Source organism: Pelophylax lessonae, assembly GCF_965119305.1.
Source record: "Pelophylax lessonae genome assembly, chromosome: 5".
In the NCBI taxonomy this organism is placed as follows: Eukaryota; Metazoa; Chordata; class Amphibia; order Anura; family Ranidae; genus Pelophylax; species Pelophylax lessonae.
The window spans coordinates 400,098,520-400,119,361 of record NC_138772.1 but is presented as its reverse complement, the minus strand read 5'-3'; the positions used below and the strand labels follow the sequence as shown (position 1 = coordinate 400,119,361).

Genomic DNA, 20,842 nt, shown 5'->3' with positions numbered 1-20,842 from the left:
GGCCACCGTGCTGCAGCTCAGTTTCAGGGTCTTGGCAATCTTCTTATAGCCTAGGCCATCTTTATGTAGAGCAACAATTCTTTTTTTTCAGATCCTCAGAGAGTTCCTTGCCATGAGGGGGCATGTTTAACTTCCAGTGACCAGTATGGGAGAGTAAGAGCGATAACACCAAATTTGACACACCTGCTCCCCATTCCCACCTGAGATCAGTGCCATCTTAAGAGCATTAAAGGGCCCCGGGCAATGCAGTGCACTGGGACCCTGCCTACACAATCACCCACGAGAATAAAAATGCTAAATATTGATAAGGCGATATTTATTGGTACAGCAGTGCCAGGCTAATGACAGCTTCCAAGTTCGGTGGCTGGGTCTGGTGAGCACACACACGGACGGGAGTCAGACTCGACTGTCCTGTGTGTGCCTGTTCCCGTGGAGGCAGACAGGCATTCCTGCAGTTGTGGGCTCCCTCTCCATGGTCCAAGTAGCCTGACAGCAGCGCAGGGTCGGCAAGCGCTTGCCACCTAAGTTCGATGGCGGAATGCACACAGGAATCAGGACTATTGCTTGGCTGGGGCTGTGTCGCTGGGCAGGTGGGGCCCCCGGGCAACTGCCCAGCATGCCCATTCGGTAAGATGGCCCTGTCTGAGACCTTGTAACACTAATGACTCACATGACACTGGGGGGGGGGGTCTAATTGGGCCCAATGTGGACATTTTCACTTAGGGGTGTACCCACTTTTGTTGCCAGTGGTTTAGACATTAATGGCTGTGTGTTGAGTTATTTTGAGGGGACAGCAAATTTACAGTTCTATAAGCTGTACACTCACTACTTTACATTGTAGCAAAGTGTTATTTCTTCAGTGTTGTCACATGAAAAGATATAATAAAATATTTACAAAAATGTGAGAGGTGTACTCAATTTTGTAAGATACTGTATATCTTGTGTCGTCAGTGTCTCTCCAATATGCTTGTTGTCTAGACATGTGTGACAAATTATCTAAAATGTACTCTATTCAGGAAACACATTGGAGGACTCGTTCTGCTATACTGTTTATGAGGATGCATCTGATAAATTCCTATTCCTCTGCACAGGAGTACCAGTTCACTTGTCTGACTCCTGTGCCTATTTTTCATAAATGTGGTGGGTTTAATGCATCTGCGAAGACAGCTCAGTGTCTGATTGACCTATGGTTTCTCTGCATACAGCCAGGAAGAGGTAGGTATCTTTGGTATTCAGGAATGATCTACAGCATAGAAGAGGCATCTGCCATTCAGGAATGTTTTTTAGTAAATATGATCATATGTCTATTTTTCCTGGACACTGCGTTCACCAAAAAAAGGATCCAAATCTCCTAGCCAGTGATCTGCTACCTACCATCTCGCATTCCTTACAAGTATGGCCAAGCAGTTTTCTTCTTTCCTCCTTGTTTCGCACAACCTCAATATGAGGAAAATCCACAGTAGGCTTTTTTCTAAAGATTAAGGCAAGAAAATATTTGTAATCCAACAGCACCGAGCCATTTATTGCAACTTATACAATGGGTATAAAGCATATACATATTATGCATTTCCCACAGATTTGTGTAAAGCAGTAAATCATGAAAAACCTCCATAGATAATACCAGCTCAGTTAATAATGCTCAGTTTTCAATTACATATACAGTACATTGTCAGAGTGGCACTTTCACTTGCATAAAAAAATGGGCAAGGATACATCTGATAATTTCCAATGACCATTTCTAATGGCCCTGTAAACAGCCACTGTACTCACATAACTCACCATTGGAGTGAAGGGGTGCACATGAGTTTTACTACTTTACAATGAAAAGGGGGGGGGGGGGATCACCCAGATCACTCAAAGGTTTTCCACCAAGTTAAAAAATCTTATTAAAAAACAATTGCTTGTGATGCTGGATTTTTATCACAGAGAAGGAATGCTCATTAACTGATTATGAGCTGAGCATCATATTGGGAGGAGGATTTGATCATTTATGTTGAGCCTAATCATGGACCTTACAGGAATGCCAAAAGTTAGTGTGATATGGACATTGAGAAAGATCACACAACTACTGGGAAATAAAACAAACATTGTAGCGCTAGTAACAATATTAAGTCAAATGCCTTCCTATTTTAGATGCAGTTAAGTTGACATAGTTTAGTGGAAAGGTTACCTTTCACTTGTTTGCGCATAAGGCTCCACATATGCCTTCTGTTTCTGGTAAATCACTCCTTTGGCTTGATTCTCTACAAATATAATATTTTAAGACAGTAAACATTTATACAATATTTCCAGTGGTACTAGTGCAGTTTATCACCTTACACAACATTTTCTATTGCCAGATAACTGCTATTTAAAGATTTTTGGAAAACTGTGAGCTTCTGTATATTCAGTATGATGTAAAGTGACCTAGGAGGGTAGTCAGGAAAATGCATGCATAATTCTTCAAATAAAGCCAATTTTGAATGCTTTAAAAACAACTATGCTCAACTTTGCTTAACTATGCCTAAAATTTGTCTACCAAGACAGGAAGAACCAACAGTTAGCTCCAGCATATTTGGATACATTTTTTAACCACTTGCAGACCGGGCCATAGCCGAATGACGGCTACAGCGAGGTCAGCTTAATCTGGAAGGGCGTACAATGACATCCTCCCAGAATCCTGCTCCTGCGTGCCCCCTGGGGTGCGCACACGGAACTGTCCGTGCTTGCCGGGTCCTGGGGACCTGGCGCATCACAGATTGTGATAAAGGGCCAATGACAGCGACCCTTTACCATGTGATCACTCCGTCCAATGACAGAGCGATCACTTGTCAACAAACCGGCACATGTCCGATTCATTTCTCTCCTCGCACACTGTATGCAACGATCGGTACAGCGTGGGAGGAGAGGAGAGAAACTGCAGCTGCAGCCATTATCTGCCTCCTCCACACCTAAATTATGCCCATCCATGCCTCATCCGTGCCACATCCATGCCACCTCAGTGCCACATCCATGCCACCTCAGTGCTCATCCATGCCACCTCAGTGCTCATCCATGCCACGCCAGTGCTCATCCATGCCACATTCATGCCACGTCAGTGCTCATTCGTGCCACCACATCAGTGCTCATCCGTGCCACATCCATGCCACATCAGTGCTCATCCATGCAACATCCATGCCACGTCAGTGCTCATCCGTGCCACGTCAGTGCCCATCCGTGCCACATCAGTGCCCATCCGTGCTACATCAGTGCCCATCCGTGCCACACAAAATTGTAACGGGAAGTCAGGAAATGGCGGTGCTCCCTGCATGTTGGGCCCCTGTATGTGGCTAGGCTGTAGAAAGGCGTCACACATGTGGTATCGCTATACTCCGGAGCAGTAGAAGAATGTATTTTGGGGTGTAATTTTTGCTATGTACATGCTATGTGTTAGAAATATCTTATAAATAGACAACTTTGTGTAAAAAAAAAAAAAATGCGTTTTCATTTTCTTTTCCACATTTTCAAAAAACTTGTGGAAAAAAAATGACAATTTTGAAAAGACTGATTATGCCTCCTAGATTATGTGTTGGGGTATTTGCTTTCCAAAACGGAAAGCACTGAAAGCTGAAAACTGGTATGGTTAGGGGGTTTAACTGCCCAGTGGGTAAGTGGTTAATGTGTCCAATAATTATATAAGATGCAAAGCTCGTACCTATGGTCAACTTAACACACAACTGTCACATGGAAACCTGATGAAGGGGACCAAAAATCTATCAACTACTGATCTATTACTTTTACTGATAGTAGAAAGCCACTGCAGTTGCAAGCCTATGTGTAGGTCTCCTCCTAAACCGCAAACCATGCCTTTTACTGTTTTGTATGTGGACACAGATGTAGAAAAAGCACTTAGCATTGAATAAAATGGTAAACTCATAGACTAGGTGTCAAGTCACAAGTACCTAGTAAATTAACTTAATTTTTAGTACCTACAATAGCAAAAAAATCCGTGTTAGTGCTGACCTTTATCACTGGGTGGTCTCTTCTTTGGCAGTGTAAAAACATCACCTTCTTCCTTTACATCCAGTCTTTGGGAAGGACTGGATTCCTGAGAATAGGACACATATTCCTCATACTCCGTCTTTTCAAACATTTCTGTAAAGCTGTCATGGCCTTCACGTTCCTCAACTGCTGAAGGTAAGGTAAGAGAAAATTAAATTTTTGTACATTGCGGGACACAGGAATTCAGAGAGTTGGTTATACTGCTGCCTACAGAAAGATTTGAGCACTGTCAAACAAACACTGACCAACCTGATATAAACCCTCTTACTCCCAGCATGTCTCAGTTTGGTGGAAAAGCAGTACTAAGAGCATTCTTTTTTAAAGCCCATGGTGTGTGAACACACTCAAGACTATCACCCGGTGCATAAAAAAGTGCACACACGCAAACGTGGGAAACATAACAAGTGTACAGGGTGTGCGAAATGGTCTGGCCTCCGAAGAGGTTGGACCCTGACCTTGATCCCCTGGGGCGCCAGACTCCTGACAGGGACTGAGGTACTTCCAATGGTCTGCCTGGCCGAAACCAGGCAAACCCCGTTCTCCAGGGGGACTCCCGAAACAGCCCACCCCAAGTACTAGGTGGGGCTCCCCTGAAGGGAGACCCCATGAAAGAGGGCGAACTAAACCAAAAGGCCATATCCACCCCCTCCCAAGACTTTCAAGGCTAGGCCCGAGGACCCACACCCTACTCTCATAGTGCATGGAAAAAAGGTGATAGTGCAGTGACACTACAACAAAGAAAAACACACACAAACAAAAAAGTGGGGAAAGGGAAGTGAGGAAAGTGCCTTAGTGCCAAAGTGAAGTACAATGGCAGGCCTTCTGGCCGAAATAAGAAAATTTCTCTGGTCCGAGCCAAAAGGCCTGTGTCCCAAGAGCCAGGTGTGAAAAAAGTGTGTATGGTGCAGTGACCAAGGTGCAGAAAAACAAAGCGAGCTGCCACTCACCAGTGAGAATTAAGGCACCCCTGGGCTGCCACCCCAGGGGCACGTACACCACAGGCTTTTTTCGGTCTTGAACTCAGGGCAGACCCGGTGTAGCCCTTACCTACCAGGAGGTATTGGAATTTAGACAGCTTAGGGAGAACCAACCCTCACTGGGGAGCGACTTGACCCAGGAGGGAGGCCCTTCCACTGCCATCACAATTCCATACCAATTACATCCAGGAGCAGTACTAACCGGCCTCTCCCAAACCGGCTTTCTCGCTCCCTTCAAACTGGTAGGGGCGGATCCCATTCAAAACAGGAGGCAGCAGACCCATCCGGCTTTCTCTGACAGTGCCTACTTCCCACTCCCCCAGATTCTCCTGGGTGCCCTGGTTCATTTCAGCCCCTGCGGATACTAACCATCAAGGTCCATACCAACTGATAAGAACAGATACTACACTTGATCTTAGCCAAAAGGCCGAGAAGCGATACTAAGTACTAAGAGCATTAGCATAGACAAAGATGGTTTAACTGTGTCCCTCAATGAACTTCACAAAGGAGATTTTTTTTTTAAGTACAAAAATCCCTATTCCTTCTGACTCATTGAGATATAGACAGCAAATTAGATTTTGTTGGGATGTTCAAAAGCAACCCAACTGAAGGGTGGAAAACATCAACAAAACCCTAGCAAGCCCATACGAACTACAGGACTGGAGACTGCCTATGACTGAGCTGTCTGAAGGCTCTCTTGCCCAAAGCTGGCATCAGATGAGGCCTAAACATGCAGCTGGTAATTTTAGAGAACGTGTTAACAGAAGACCAGGTGCAAGTCTTGCATACCTGGAAAACATTAGCTTATACAGGAAAAACAACTTGACAGGGAAGGGTGGAACTCCATCCCTAAGACTAAATGGCGGAATGGGGACCATCAAGGAAAACAAAGAGAAATTCAGTCCGATAAACTGGAGCCAGACAACGGGACAGAAGAACACCTTAGGAAGGAATGAGGGCCTCAATACCACCTTGTTCTTGTGTTAAACCATAACAAATGCCTCTATTTTGCGAATCAGGACTGGTATGCAAGAGTTGACCCATTTGTGGTAATACACCTTCAGTCAGAGTTTCATCATATTATTACCAAAACTTTAAGTGTGGGAATCATTGACAAGTGATTGAAGAGACATGTGTATCAACAGAGATATGGCTAATTATAGAAGTGGAGGCCTTGCATAGCTTCATATCTCTTGAAAAAGGAGTTGAAGTGGTATCTGGGTTTTTGAGAGAGAAGGGGATCCCCTGCTATAGGAATAATCTGTTTATTTTGGAACTTCTGAAATTCATCCTTGTCAGTAACATTTTTGTTTTTAAGATTTTTACTTACTCCAGGTGTGGGGGTGGTATAGGGGAGGGCTGAGCCCTAGGCTTCATAGTTGTGGAAGATTGCTACTGTTGCTACTGGTGGTATCCTAGGGTGTCCAGGGCAGCTCCAAAGAGCTGTCCCTCAAAGGGCATGCAAAGCAATTGCTTTTTACATGCCAGTTATGCAGCCCAGCACTAAAGCCAAAGAGTTCTCATGTTCACTGACAGGGGACTCCTATGGGAAATGAGACAAGAGACTTCGAACAACTTGTCCACACAGTAGCTCAAGGCTGCAGGTATGAGATCTAGATGATTGAAAAAAATTAAAGGCTCAAGACAACTGTATTCCTTCTGATGATCCTAGTCCAGTCAGGTAAAATGTGGCAGATAAAAGCTGTAGGCAGGGCTTGCTAGAGAGTTTTTTTGGCCTATAAAATTCTGCATGACTGCCGTGGAACCCTCCCTCGACAGAGCTGAGAATGAAGCCAAGGTAGTTTCCAAAAATGGCACAGGGGGGGCAAGCAGAGGGCAAAATTCAGTCAGGGACAGTCCTTGCATTGCAGGTAGCACTGGAACCAATAGTTAATCATAGGCTGGAAGCATCCAAGCAGTAAGACTGTCCCCACAAGTGTCTGGGATCTGGCAAATCAGAGTGCAAATCAGGGGCAATGCTGCTGAGAGTAGAGGGCCAGGCCATGAATACCCGCAAACCGAATATTAGTAGTAGGAGAGGGTTCAGCCAGCTGAAGGTGACCCAGTCACTGAAGGCCAAAAGCAGAAAGGAACCAAGGGTAAATCCATGTGTTACTTGCAATTAGGAGCAGTGACAGGAAGGTGACTACTCTATTCTGAATGGCGGGAAGGAACATACAGTGAGCATGGGGGATGATCCACTCAGCAGAGGTGAGAAGTGCTCAGTCCCTCAGCATTACCTTCCTTTTGCAGTAAACCAACGGAAAATCAAGAACTTGTAAATAGCGCCCAACAGTCCTAGTAAGTGGTAGTTTCTGCTCCTCAGCTTACACAGCCTACTCACTGAGTCTGCAGAGACAGCCTCACATCTTCGGTTATGCTATGGCTGTAGACCTGGAAAGAACTCTGTGGTTAACAGTACACTCAGGTCTGAAAAGCACAAAATACAGAGACTAGTGCCTGAAGGTCACACTTCGCGCTAGGCAATAGTCCAGTCCACCATGGTCCAACCTGTAAAGCTAGTGATAAGGAGCTGCCAATCCAGATAGCTGAATAAAAGACCAGCTCAGCAGCTTGTAGATTAATCTTGATTGAAAAGAAAATAGCTAGCAAAAAAAGGTTAGACTTCTCTGCAGTAAAGGAGTCTATCCTCCTCGGACACTAAGATGAGGCATGCTGGGAGTAGAAGGTGATTATACTGGGCTGGTCACTGTTTTTTTTTTGCCAGTATTCAAATCTTTCTTTAGGCAACAACATAACCCAACAGTCTTTAAATGTCTGTGTCCCTCATTAAACAATAAATAAATCAGTTTACTGCTGCATGAGATGCTTTTGCCATCAGCACTCCTCTAAAGATATGACACAAATGACTTACTTGTACTATTGTCTGCACACTTCTGATCTTTCATCTTCAACAGCACGCTATCATTGACATACGTGTAGTCCATATCGTCAACCTCTGCATTGCCTTGACTCCCATCCTAAATATAGATATTGATAACTGTCTGTAAGGGTTCTCATATATCCAATTCATAGTAGTCGTCTATCAAACTTGTTCTACTTTGTCAAGGATGTTACCCTGCCTATCCAAGCATGTATAGCTTTGATCCATACATGAAGAAATTACAGTGACATGGCTGAAAATATAGAGCCTTACGCTGACCATACACAGAGTAAATTTCAGCCAGTTCCCGACAAACTGGCTGAAATTCGCTCTATGGGTGACCCTCCCATCAAACATAATTTGATCAAAAAATCGAAGGAGCCTGCATAAAATAGCCAGCCAAATATTGTCTGCATCCAATCAGATGCCCGCACTGTCTGGCTATTTTGACAGTCGGTGATGCTGGCTGTCAAAATACAATAGCAACAGAAGGCGTGCTATTTAGCATGGATGGAGGGTTTTTTCAAAAATTTAAAAAACACTGCTTTATAAACATATCCCAAGAACAGCAGCCCAGTGTTCTACCAGATTACAACCTCACTTTTGTTTTGGTGTTGAAGGAGTCGAGGATAATATCATAATGAAGTAATATTCTTGAACATTGAGTAGCACCTTCTAGACCAGGGTTTCTCAACCTTTTTACCCCCCCAGGAACCCTTGGCAAAGAGATCTCACGAAACCCCTAAAAAATGTTTTTTCAGATCTACAGCTCATAAAACATTGGATCTGATCAGCAAGTTGTAGACATATTTATTGTAGAAATTACAATAAATAATAGAAAAAATATTAGGGAACAAAATAAATGTACTTCCTAAATGTGAATATTGGGCTGGGTTTTTTCTGCGCAAAAAAAAAAAAAAAGGAAAGAAACTCATCCTACACCAACATTGTGGTGTGATCAGGGCACATAGAAATCAAGTAGTTTCTTTATGTCCTTGCAGAGACCTACGTTAGAAAAACCCACGTCTCTGCACATGGTGTGAACAAGCCCAAAATATTTGATGCAGGTCAAATTGGTTGTTTTTTTTCATCAGTGTTTATGCACATATGGTGTGAACGAGGTCTCACTGAACTATTAAATGAGTAGAATAGTACTGCGTTCCTGGGGTATAACAGTTGGAAGAAATCCTAAAAGTGTTAAAGATAATCACAGGGATAAATATCCATAGAACTATAAATAATCAAAACTATATATCTTATGTATCAAATTCAAAATTTCAAAAGAAAAGGTGCTCCAATGTATAAGTGACACTCTATCAAAAGTGCATATGTGCAAACCAGGTCTCAGTGCCACCAATCAAATTGTATGGATAAATAAAGTGCATAGGTACTAAACGGTTAATATATAAATAAATTACAGTGCATAAGTCACATTGGTGCAAATAGCAATATAAATATAAATTATACAATAATCTAAGAAACAACATTAAGTACAAACAATAGTGCTGAGTGTCCCAACAATATATAAATTATAGTGGTTCTTCAAAAACCATACAGTGTAAACAATAGTGCTGAGTGCCTAAACACTGTATAAATCGCAGGGATTCTCCAAAATATATTTCCTTTAAAAGTGAAGTCCTTGAATTTTAAATTAGAATCTTCCACCCTTATTTCAGTGATTAGGGGTGCTCTTCAGTGACAACACCAATGTGTGTACTAACTGCTCACCTCCAGCTATAATTAGCAGAGCATGTGGGTATTGCATGTTGGCATTTACTGTGGCAGGGTGCCGAATCATGTACCTAGTATGTGCAGTAGGCCATTTGCTGCAGCATGAACCAAACAGTGGGTGATGGCTGCTGACTGGTCGCCGGCACCCAACAATCGGCTCTGGTAACGTAATGTAAACAAACACAGGGCTCTCTTCTGACAGCAGAAATGTGCTGTTTTTTCTCCCTCAAAGCAGGAAGTAAAAAACAGCAAAAAAAATAAATAAATACAAAATAAATAAATAAAAATAGCAGAATACATATTACTCTAAATTGATGAAGAAATCAGATTTTTTTTTTGATTTTTTTATTGGATGTGTTTTATTGCAGAAAGCGAAAAATTCTTTTTTTCCAAAATAGACGCTATTTTTTTTTTTTTTGTTTATAGCGTAAAAAAAAAAACAAAAAACGCAGAGGTATCCAAATACCACCAAAAGAAAGCTCTATTTGTGGGGAAAAAGGACAACATTTTTTATATGGGTACTGTGTTGTACGACTGTGCAATTGTCAGTTACAAAAACGCAGTGCCATTTCGCAAAAAATGGCCTGCTCATGAAGGGGGGTAAATCTTCTGGAGCTGATGGCATGGAACCCGCAGAACAGTTTTACCTTGTTCTCCATCACAGTGACATCCATTTTATACTGAGAAAGGTCTGCCCCTGGGTCAATGCTCCATTGCATATTGTCTACAGATGGTTTCCCTGAGAAGAAGAAAGCATTATCTGCAGTTACTTTCCAGAATGAAAATATTTACACAATTCACGTTTATTTAATTTAATTGTTTGTTTTTTCACCAGTGTTTACATATTTTCACATTCATTTGCGCAGTTTTGTTGGTGGATAAGTGCCGGTTCACACTTGTGCGAGTGCCGGGTTCGCATGTAATATCGGAGCGCACTGCTCCGACATTACATGCGATCGGCTGTGCGGTGCGAGTTTAGCCATACAGTTTGTATGGCTAAATTCGCATCGCACCCGCAGCAAACACGCACAGGAGGCATTTTTGCAGCCGCATCAGGATCGGATCGCACAGCGGTTCACACTTGTGCGATCCGATCCTGTGCGAACTGCACGATCGCACTGCGATATGCGATCAAACTGGGGGTGTCGTTAAGATTACATTGACACCCCCAGCGTATCGCATATGGCAGTGTGAACTGCCGGGGGTGCGTGTGCGATGCGGGAACAGGCTGCGAATTCGCAGCCTTCACGCATCGCATAAGTGTGAACCGGCACTTACACCAATCGCCTTTCTTCATAAGTGCCGGTTCACACTTATGCGATGCGTGAAGGCTGCGAATTCGCAGCCTGTTCCCGCATCGCACACGCACCCCCGGCAGTTCACACTGCCATATGCGATACGCTGGGGGTGTCAATGTAATCTTAACGACACCCCCAGTTTGATCGCATATCGCAGTGCGATCGTGCAGTTCGCACAGGATCGGATCGCACAAGTGTGAACCGCTGTGCGATCCGATCCTGATGCGGCTGCAAAAATGCCTCCTGTGCGTGTTTGCTGCGGGTGCGATGCGAATTTAGCCATACAAACTGTATGGCTAAACTCGCACCGCACAGCCGATCGCATGTAATGTCGGAGCAGTGCGCTCCGATATTACATGCGAACCCGGCACTCGCACAAGTGTGAACCGGCACTAAATGACGAACACACATTTTTAGAACATTAATTTTCCTTTTTAAAAAAAACAGACGCAGGTACATAAACATTTGGGATCGTGCAAAGGAATAAGTAATATATTTCTAATGTTGCCTGTGACACACTCTCTATTTGTCCTGATACCACTGTCACCAGTAAGTAAGGAGGAATCCAAATTTGAGTTTTCAATAGCACTGTAATAGAGGGAACATCTAATGGGTACATCTGTTCCAGTGACAACTGTCTAAAGCAAGGGTAGTGAATTAAAATTCAAGGAGGTCCGGTCACTAAAATTTTCTTCTGGTCGAGGTCCGAATCTCAAGTCTGTGTCATGAAAGATTGTACGCTTATATTTTCCTTTTTTTTGCACAGGCACGCTCTATGATGCTTTTCTTACTGTTTTCTCAACACGCTCTGGTAATACTCTGTAACTGTCCCCAATAGTGTTCCCCCTTACATCAGGTGCCCCTACCAGAGTGATTCATTACATTGGGTCCCCCATAAAACAGTTGCCACTGTCAAGGTACCCCCTTATATCAGATGTCCCCATCAGAGTGCCCCCCCTTACATTAGGTTTCTTCATCATAAGGCCCCCTTACATTAGGTGCCATCATCAGAGTGCCCCCTTACACCAGGTGGCGCCATCACAGTGCCACCTTACATCAGGTATTCAGATCAGTGTGCCCCCTTACATCAGGTGTCCTCATCAGAGTGCCCCCTTCCATCAGGTGGCACCATCACAGTGCCACCTCACATCAGGTATTCAGATCAGTGTGCCCCCTTACATCAGATGTGCTCATCAGAGTGCCCCCTTAACATATGTGCCCATTAGCGTAAGCCCACTAACCTAATATGTGCCCATTTTGTTAAGGGGCACTCTGATGGGTACATTTTATGTTAAAGAGGCTGTAAACCTCAGAAAAAAAAAAAAAAAAAGCCTGAAAGACAAAGGCATAATGAGCTAGTATGCATTGCATCCTAGCTCATTATGAAATACCTTAGAACGAAGCCCCCACAGCGCCGGCCGCTCACTGGTAACATGGTTGACATGTTCAGCCGTCTCACTTCCGGGTTCGCTTCATCTGGCCACCTGATTGGCCGGAGCAGTGATGACGTCACTTCCGTGCATGCCTGCGGGAGACGCCGTTCACGGCACAGGGCATACAAGTTCATTCAGAGTGCATGTGCTGATAATGTCATTGGCTGTATGCAATGTAAAATTTCTCCTTAACGGTGCAAGTTTAGGAGATATTAACAGTACCTATAGGTAAGCCTAAGGCTTACCTATAGGTACAAACACTACTTGGGGGGGGGGGGGGGGGGGTTTACAACCACTTTAAGGGGGCATGCGGATGGACACATTTTGCTGTGCCCATCAGTGTGCCCCTTAACATAAAATAAGGGGCAGCAAACAATGACTGCACTTAAGATTGAGATAGGAGAAAAAAGCACTATAGCACTCTGACAATTAGTTAGCATTTTGATACTTTTCAATGCCTCCTGCAACTATCACACACAGCAGACATAGCAGGCACCAGATGTAGGGTTTACAGGTTTAGACAGGTTCAGACATTGATCTCCCATCAATCAGCAGCAGTGATCACTGCTTACTACCTCCTTCACAGTGATCACTGCGGCTACATCTCTCCCCACTCAGTGATCATGATTTTCTTATGCTGCAAAAATAGTGACCTATATAAACATTCCACCTTGTTCTGCTGCACTCCCTGCTTCTTTCTACTCCGTCCTCACCACTCAGCGCCTCTCTCTCTTCACACATGACATTTCCCCTGCCTTACACAGACGGGAGGATGGGAGGCACAGTAGCTCTGAATGGACGAAGCTGCAAGCTGGTGATTGATTGGACCGCCCTTTATCTTAACAACCAATCACTGGCTTGTTTTGCTTCCGCCCTCCCTCCAGAACTGTTTTTGCCTCCCGCTGTTGGCTCTGTGAAGATGAAAGCATGACAGCTGGGAGAAGAACTGGCTCCTAAATGGCGCGTCCGGGTGAGAGAGTGATTAGGGCCGGACCTGGACCGCGGGCCGCCATTTAGTGATGCCTGGTCTAAAGGGTTTTTCCTTACTTTGGAAAGATGTTTTTCTCACATCCTATTGCGTCTGTGACTCCTTATGGAACAAAGATGGCAAAAACCCTGATGCCAGTTTTAACCACTTTCCAATTTATTCAAGATTGACCAGTTCTGGGATGGAGGAGTAGTCGCATGAAGCCAGCCCTTCTCTCCAGGTCCTGTGGCTAATGCTGGGTCCTGCATAGTACAGGATGATAGCGAGGGCCCACCCACATTTCAGAGCTAGAATTAGCGCAAGAGATATCATTATCTGGAACCAAGGAATAAGGTAAGCATTCTTCTGTGCCTTCCCAGGTAAATGAGCAGTAATTCACGAATATATGAAAATTGCGGGTTGGATCAATCACTTTAATATAATAGACTGGAGTTCAGTTTTAATATAAATAGATTGCACAGATGATGTTATGATGCAAATTATGCTCTTAGCAAAAAGCAATTCCTTTGCCATGTATTAGTTTAAGGACAGTAAAGCTAAACCTATGCCCGGAACATGTATTCAGCACTTGAGTTCTATAAGCATGGTAGGGATGCAAGACCACCCAGTAACATGCTGAAGACAGCACAAACAAACCCACATAAATCAGTCTTCCCTTCACCCTTATCAGATGCCTACTCAGCGTAACAGGATATTTGTCAGGGAAGAGACGCTCATCAGTCATGGAACATTTACAAAACTATGTTCTTTTTCAATAATGTAGCCTCTTATAATATTAGATATATTTGCTGTGCAAGATTTTCTTCTGTAATTGATATTATAGTTTAAAGACATGCAAAAATCCTATAGCGTTTCCTTAACAGTCTAATATTATACAGTTTACTCATTTAAAATTCATCTACAGTATTTTAATATACAGAAGGGAACCTTAACCTGCTATTCATAATACAATAAAAACTGACATTAGACAAATAGGAATTAAAAACACACACACACACACACACACACGAAGGATGTTGTATTGACTTACATTGACCAAATAAAGTAAACACTAGCAGTTCCAACTGAGAATTCGATGAAAAATGCATAGGCAAATTTTGGTTTCAGTGAAACCTGCATATCAAATTGATTAGCAGATCCAAAAAATTGGATTTTTGACATAACGTAAAATGTATTTCTCTGATGTTCATTGACGGACACAGCTTCAGATCATTATAACCGTTGGGTTATACTGCCCCCTACAGGAGTAGGACACTAGGCAGAAAAATAATCTGGCTATGACTATGGGCAGTCCCAGGGGGTATACTACCTCTCTCTGCTATAGGCACTCAGTTTAGTTACAAGCAGTGACAGAAGAATTACAACATCACATAGGGGTGGGTGCTGTGTCTGTCAATGAACATTAGAGAAACAAATTTTACGGTAAGTCAAAAATCCCATTTTCTCTTTCGTTTATTGACGGACACAGCTTCAGATCTTCATAACCGTTGGGACGTCCCAAAGCAGTGTTAAACATGGGGGGTGGGAACAGCAAAAAAATTCCCAAGGCTAAACGGTAGCCAACCAGGCAACAGGAGCTCAAACCAAAACAACTAAAGCCCACCTGAAAAAAACAATACACCCTCAAAGATCAGATCCTCTCAACAGCAGCCTGCATAACCTTGCGGCTAAAGGAAGCATCCGCAGATGCCAACACATCCACTTTATAAAACTTTGTGAAAGTGTGTACAGACGACCAGATGGCTGCCTTGCAAACGTGCGTCACTGATGCCTGATGAAGGCCCAGAAAGCACTAAGCTCCCTAGTAAAGTGCGCCCTAACAGGGAAAGGAGAAACCTGGCCCTTGATGGAATAGGCCTGAATCACTGTCTGTCTGATCCATCTGGAAATGGTCGCAGAGGAAGCAGACAACCCTTTACAAGGCCCATCCAGGAGCACAAATAGTGTGTCTGACTTCCTGAAAAACTCAGCAGCTGCCAGGTACACCCTAGTTGCCCGGACCACATCCAAAGCATGCAAGGCAATTTCCTTCAGATGTTTAGGCCTGGGATACAGGGAAGGCAACACAATGTCTTCATTCAAATTAAAATTAGAGACAACCTTTGGAAGGAACAAAGGACAGGGGCGAAGAACCACCTCATCTCTGTGAATCACCATGTAAGGTGAACGACAGGATAACGCCCCCAGTTCCGACACACTGCACGCAGAGGTGATAGCCACAAAAAAGGCCCCCTTCTGGGAAAGCGTAAGCAGGGAAATCTCCTGAAGATTCTCAAAGGGAGGCTTCTGGAGGGCCAAAAGCACCAAATTGAGATCCCAAGGTAGCAAAGGAGACCGCACTGGAGGAACCAAATGTTGGACACCCTGAAGAAGGTACGCACCAGGAAGTGTGTGGCCAAAGCCGACACCTGGCCCTTGATGGTACTCAAGGCCAATTTCGGTTCGAAGAAGGTGAAGATCTGAGCCAGTGAGAAGGAGTGAGGATGAACCCCAAGAGACTCACACCACGCAATGTACGTCTTCCAAGTACAATGGTAGATCTTTCTAGAAGTAGATTTCCTAGCTTTTAACAATGTAGGAATCACTGACTCAGATAAACCTCTATCCTTCAGCACCTGGCGTTCAACAGCCAAGCCGTCAAAGCCAGTGACTGTAAAGCAGGATGGAAGATCAGTCCTTGGGACAGCAGATTCCCCCTGAAAGGAAGTTTCCAAGGAACGTCGGCGACCAGCCACACAAGATCGGTATTGCCAAGCCCGGCGACCGCAATCCCTAATGCCTCGATCCTGCATAGAAGTCTTGGCAGAAGTTTGAAAGGAGGGAAGGCGTAAATCAGACGATAATGACCACAAGCGGGTCTGTGGCATCCGCCAGAGGATCCCTTGACTGAGCCACAAAACTCTGCATCTTTCTGTAGAGCCGAGATGCCAACAGATCCACCTCGGGGGCTGCCCCACAAGAGACAAAACTGATGAAACAACTCCGGATGAAGAGACCACTCCCCTTGGTCCAACGCCCGCCGACTGAGGTAATCCACCTGCCAGTTTTCCACCCCGATAATGTGTACGGTGGGGAGGGCTGTTTAGCCCACCTTAGAATTCTGGCTACCTCCAGAGCTGCCAGGACACTTTTTGTGCCCCCTTGGTGATTGACATAAGCCACGGTTGTGGCATTGTCCGATTTAATGCGCAATGGACAACCCTGATGACTATCCATCCAATGGTCCAGACACAGTCTGATCACTCAGAGTTCCAAGACATTGATCGGTAGACTGGACTTTTCCAGCATCCAAATCCCCTGAGCAGAGTGCTTGCCGAGGACGCCACCCCAGCTGGACAGGCTGACACCCATTATGACCACTGCCCAATACAAGGGGAGGAAGGATTTGCCCGAAGTGCCAGAGAACAAAGCCACTATATCAGGGACTCCTTCGTTCCCTGACTCAGCCAGATCTGATTGACTAAAATACGACTAAAACTAAAACAATTCAGATGACTAAAATACGACTAAAACTAAAACGGCATTTTGGTCATAAGACTATAACTAAAACTAAATTAAAAATTCACATCATCAAAATGAACACTCCTCTGCTGGCCATTTCTATATCGGCATTCGGCAACACAATTCAATCCAGTGCCTGTAATAATAGCACATTCAAGTTTAACCACTTTCCGACTGCGCACAGTATATTTACTGCGGCAGACAGCCCCTCACAGGCAGAGCTAGCCTGTGAGGCTCTGGGGAGCGAGCGCGCGCCGCCGGAGGTCACGGACCCCCCCCGCGCATGTGACTCTCGGGGGAGAGGGAGAAAGGCAGGCGGCTAGTGTAAACAAGCCGCCTGTCATTCTCCCCTGTGTAGAAACAATGATCATACGGTTCTACTATGTAGGACCGTTGATCATTGTTCCTACACCTCAAGCCACAGCCAATCACAGTTAGAATCACGCCCCTAGGGACACACACAGCCCCTCCTTCTCAAATAAAGTTAACCCCTTCACTGCCAGTGTAATTTTACAGTAACAGTGCATATGTATAGCACTGATTACTGTAGAAATGTCACTGGTAACCCCAAAAGTGTAAAAAATGTCAGTCAAGGGTCCGATCTGTCTGCCGCAATGTCGCAAAAAAAAAAAAAAAAAAAAAAAAAATCGCAGATCGCCGCCATTACGCGTTAAAAAAAAAAAAAAACAACAAAAATCTTTCCCTTTGTTAGTAAACGCGATAACTTTTGCGCAAACCAATCAAAATATGCTTTTTGCGATTTTTTTACCAAACATATGTAGCATAAAACAAATTGGCCGAAAATGTTAAAAAAATTTAGATTTTTACATTTTTTTGGGGGAATTTCATATAAAAAAATGTGAAAAATATTATATATTGACGCTCTTTTTTTGTTTATAGCACATGATCAAAAAATCGCACAGGTGATCAAATACCACCAAAAGAAAGCTCTGTTTGTGGGAAAAAAAGGACGTCAAATTCGTTTAGGTACAGCGTCGCACGACCGCGCAATTGTCCGTTAAAGTCACACAGTGCCGAATAGCAAAATACCCCCTGGTCAGGAAGGGGGTAAAATCTTCCGGGGCTTAAGTGGGTAAACATGTATTGCACCACCGCATACGCATAAGTAAGGGGCATCTACTAAGCTGCTGAAAGCTAAAAAATTAAGAAAAAGGCTTTATTTATATTTTTCCCTAATATTTAATGTTGGTAATATATTCAGGTAATATGTGCAATGACATTACAGCCAATAGAGTTTACAGTTTTTTGGGTTTTTTGTAGTTTAAAGTTGCACTTCGGTTTGTCAAAAAGCAATATTTCTGAAATTAAACTTGGTTTTATTTATAAAGATATTATATATCACAATGGCTAAAACTGTGTCTGTAGTGCGTGTTCAAACCTTATAATAACATATTATTCAATTTTTACTCCAGGAGTATACAATTTGTTTGGAAATGCTAGAGAAATGTTTAAATAATGCATTAAAATGAACCTATTCAATTTGTAGTTGACTAAAATGTACGAGATTTTATTAGACTAAAATGTACTGGAGATTTTGTAGACTAAAATATGACAAACTAAAACAATTCAGATGACTAAAATACGACAAACTAAAATGGCATTTTAGTCAAAAGACTATAACTAAAACTAAATCGAAATTTGCTGCCAAAATTAACATTGGTCCGGAGGGATGACCATCTGTTGCAGTGATCGACCGATATCGGTTTTTCGTTGCCGATACCGATATTTTGGCCAATGCATATCGGTATCGGCCGATATTTTGTACATTTAAAATTTTGCAAAATAAACACAATTTTCGACACAAATCTGTTACTGAACATGTTAATTTATTAACATTTTTAACACTGCAGTCAGTGCAAATTCAACTGCTAGAAAAAAAGCTAGACAACAACAAACAGCTAGACAGTAGAGACTAGTCTTCTCCTCCAACCATTAGGTGGTGATGCTCACGTAAGGGTAAAATGATGTCACATAGCCTAATTCCGTTTACAAATGCTATTGACTATGCCACTCACATATGTACAAATTAAAGATATAAGCAATTCCACAAACGATCTTGGAGGTCACGTGCATGGTCACGCCCATTACCACCTCAGGAACCTCCTATAGACAATGCCAACCCAGGAACCCCCTGCACCTCCTATGGTCATTACCCTTCTGTGCCAGTCTGCTCTCTCTGCCCCCCCCCCCCATGTACTCACTCTGTGCCTTCTCTCTGACACTAACACACTGCCAATCTGTAGGAGTCCGCTGTTCACGGAGACTACAGCTCCCGGCATGGCTGGGAGATCAATCAAACTTTACTGACTAAGTCTAGTCTAAGGAGGCAGACAGACAGGTGTGGCAGGCAGAGAGCTGTGTAGGGGGGCGGAGCGCACAGATGAAAGTGGTGTATAGGAAGGGGCGGGCATAAGGGTGGAGCTTTGTGACAGTGGCTGGCAGTGTGTGTCTGTACCGTCCATAGGAAGTGCTGGCAGCCAGTCATTTCCAGAACATTGTCATTCATTACAAATAATGAGACAAAGTTCTCAAAGTTCTACAATCCATGAGAACAAAGTGCAGCATGGACCGTAGACGATCATTGTCCTGATCAGCTGTGATGGCTCACTGCACTGTACACCTGGCTGCTGTACCAGCACCGACCTATCATTTTAGCCTTACATGAGCAATATTAGGAATATCGGCAATATCGGTCAGTTCCGGGGCCAATACAGATATTTCGGCAGAAGTCAATATCGGCCCTCGATATATCGGCCTTGCTGATGATCGGTCGATCCCTAATCTGTTGGACAGCAGGAGATGAAATGCAGCCTGCAATTTCTGGAGTTTGTCCAGTCTGGAGTTTGTCCAGAGGAAGGAGCACTTTGGCTAAGGCCGAGTCCAGAGTCAGGTCCAGATAGTCCAGCTTTGTGGACGGAACCAGGACAGACTTCTGAAAATTCAGAATCCAGCGGAACTTCCGCAGAGTTCGTATTGTGATCTCCAGGTTTTCCACCAGAGCAGAAGGAGACTTGGCTCACAGAAGAAGATTGTCCAAGTAGCCCAGGACCATGATTCCCTGTTGGTGTAGCAAAACTAGCACCGAAACTAACACTTTTGTGAAGCCCGAGGAGCAGAGGCAAGACCAAAGGATAATGCCACAAACTGAAAATTCTCCACTCCCATGGCAAAGCGGAGGGAGCGGTGGTGACTGGCACATATTGGAATGTGAAGGTACGCAGCCTTGATGCCGATAGAGGCAAAAAGAATCCCCGACGCAGGGATGCCACCACCGTGCAAATAGACTCCATTCTGAACTTCTGCACCCGCACAAAGCAGTTGAGCGCCTTGAGGTCCAAGATTGGACAAACTTTGCCTTCCTTCCTGGGAACTGTAAACAGGTTTGAGTAAAAACCGCGAAAACGTTCCGAAGTCGGAACCGGGACAATCACCCCTTGATGTAACAGGTCTTGTACCGCCCCAAACAGACCCTGTAGGCAATCCGGGGACAGGTGAGAGTTGGAAGGAAAGAGCCTTGCCAGGGGAAGGGCCGGCCTTAGGTATTCAGGCACCCTGTGCAAGCTAATCTTGTGGCGCCCCCCCATCCTCACCCTTCGCCCCCTGGTCACCTAAACATACACAAAGAGAAAAAAATATTTGTAATAAATAAGAGAGAGATGCAGGGCTGTGGGCATGGTACAGGAAATGCAGGGGCCACGGGCATGGTGCAGGAGATGCAGAGGCTGCGGGCATGGTGCAGGAGATGCAGAGGCTGCATTCCTAAATTTGCATAGAATGCTGGGACTTGTAGTTCCGTTTATACAAGGTGATACATAGAATGCTGCGACTTGGAGTTCCGTGTATACAAGGTGATACATAGAATGCTTAGACTTGTAGTTTTTTGAGACAGATACACTAGAATTCTGGGACCTGCAGCTCCTGTATAAAAAGACAGATACATAGAATTCTGGGATTTGCAGTTCCGTGTATATAAGGTGATACATAGAATC

The 20,842-nt window shown here is 44.1% G+C and overlaps 1 protein-coding gene across 1 annotated transcript in view; it reads right to left on the bottom strand.

Annotated features, from left to right (window-relative positions):
• RBBP8 (RB binding protein 8, endonuclease) overlaps positions 1 to 20,842 on the bottom strand; it is a 145,071-nt gene that overhangs the window by 28,253 nt on the left and 95,976 nt on the right. The window contains exons 13-17 of the mRNA XM_082258678.1: positions 10,260 to 10,351; positions 7,873 to 7,978; positions 3,982 to 4,149; positions 2,171 to 2,243; positions 1,375 to 1,471 (exon numbers count right to left, since the gene is read on the bottom strand). Coding sequence (XP_082114804.1) covers positions 1,375 to 1,471; positions 2,171 to 2,243; positions 3,982 to 4,149; positions 7,873 to 7,978; positions 10,260 to 10,351 — 536 coding nt within the window. The remainder of the gene's footprint in view (positions 1 to 1,374; positions 1,472 to 2,170; positions 2,244 to 3,981; positions 4,150 to 7,872; positions 7,979 to 10,259; positions 10,352 to 20,842) is intronic.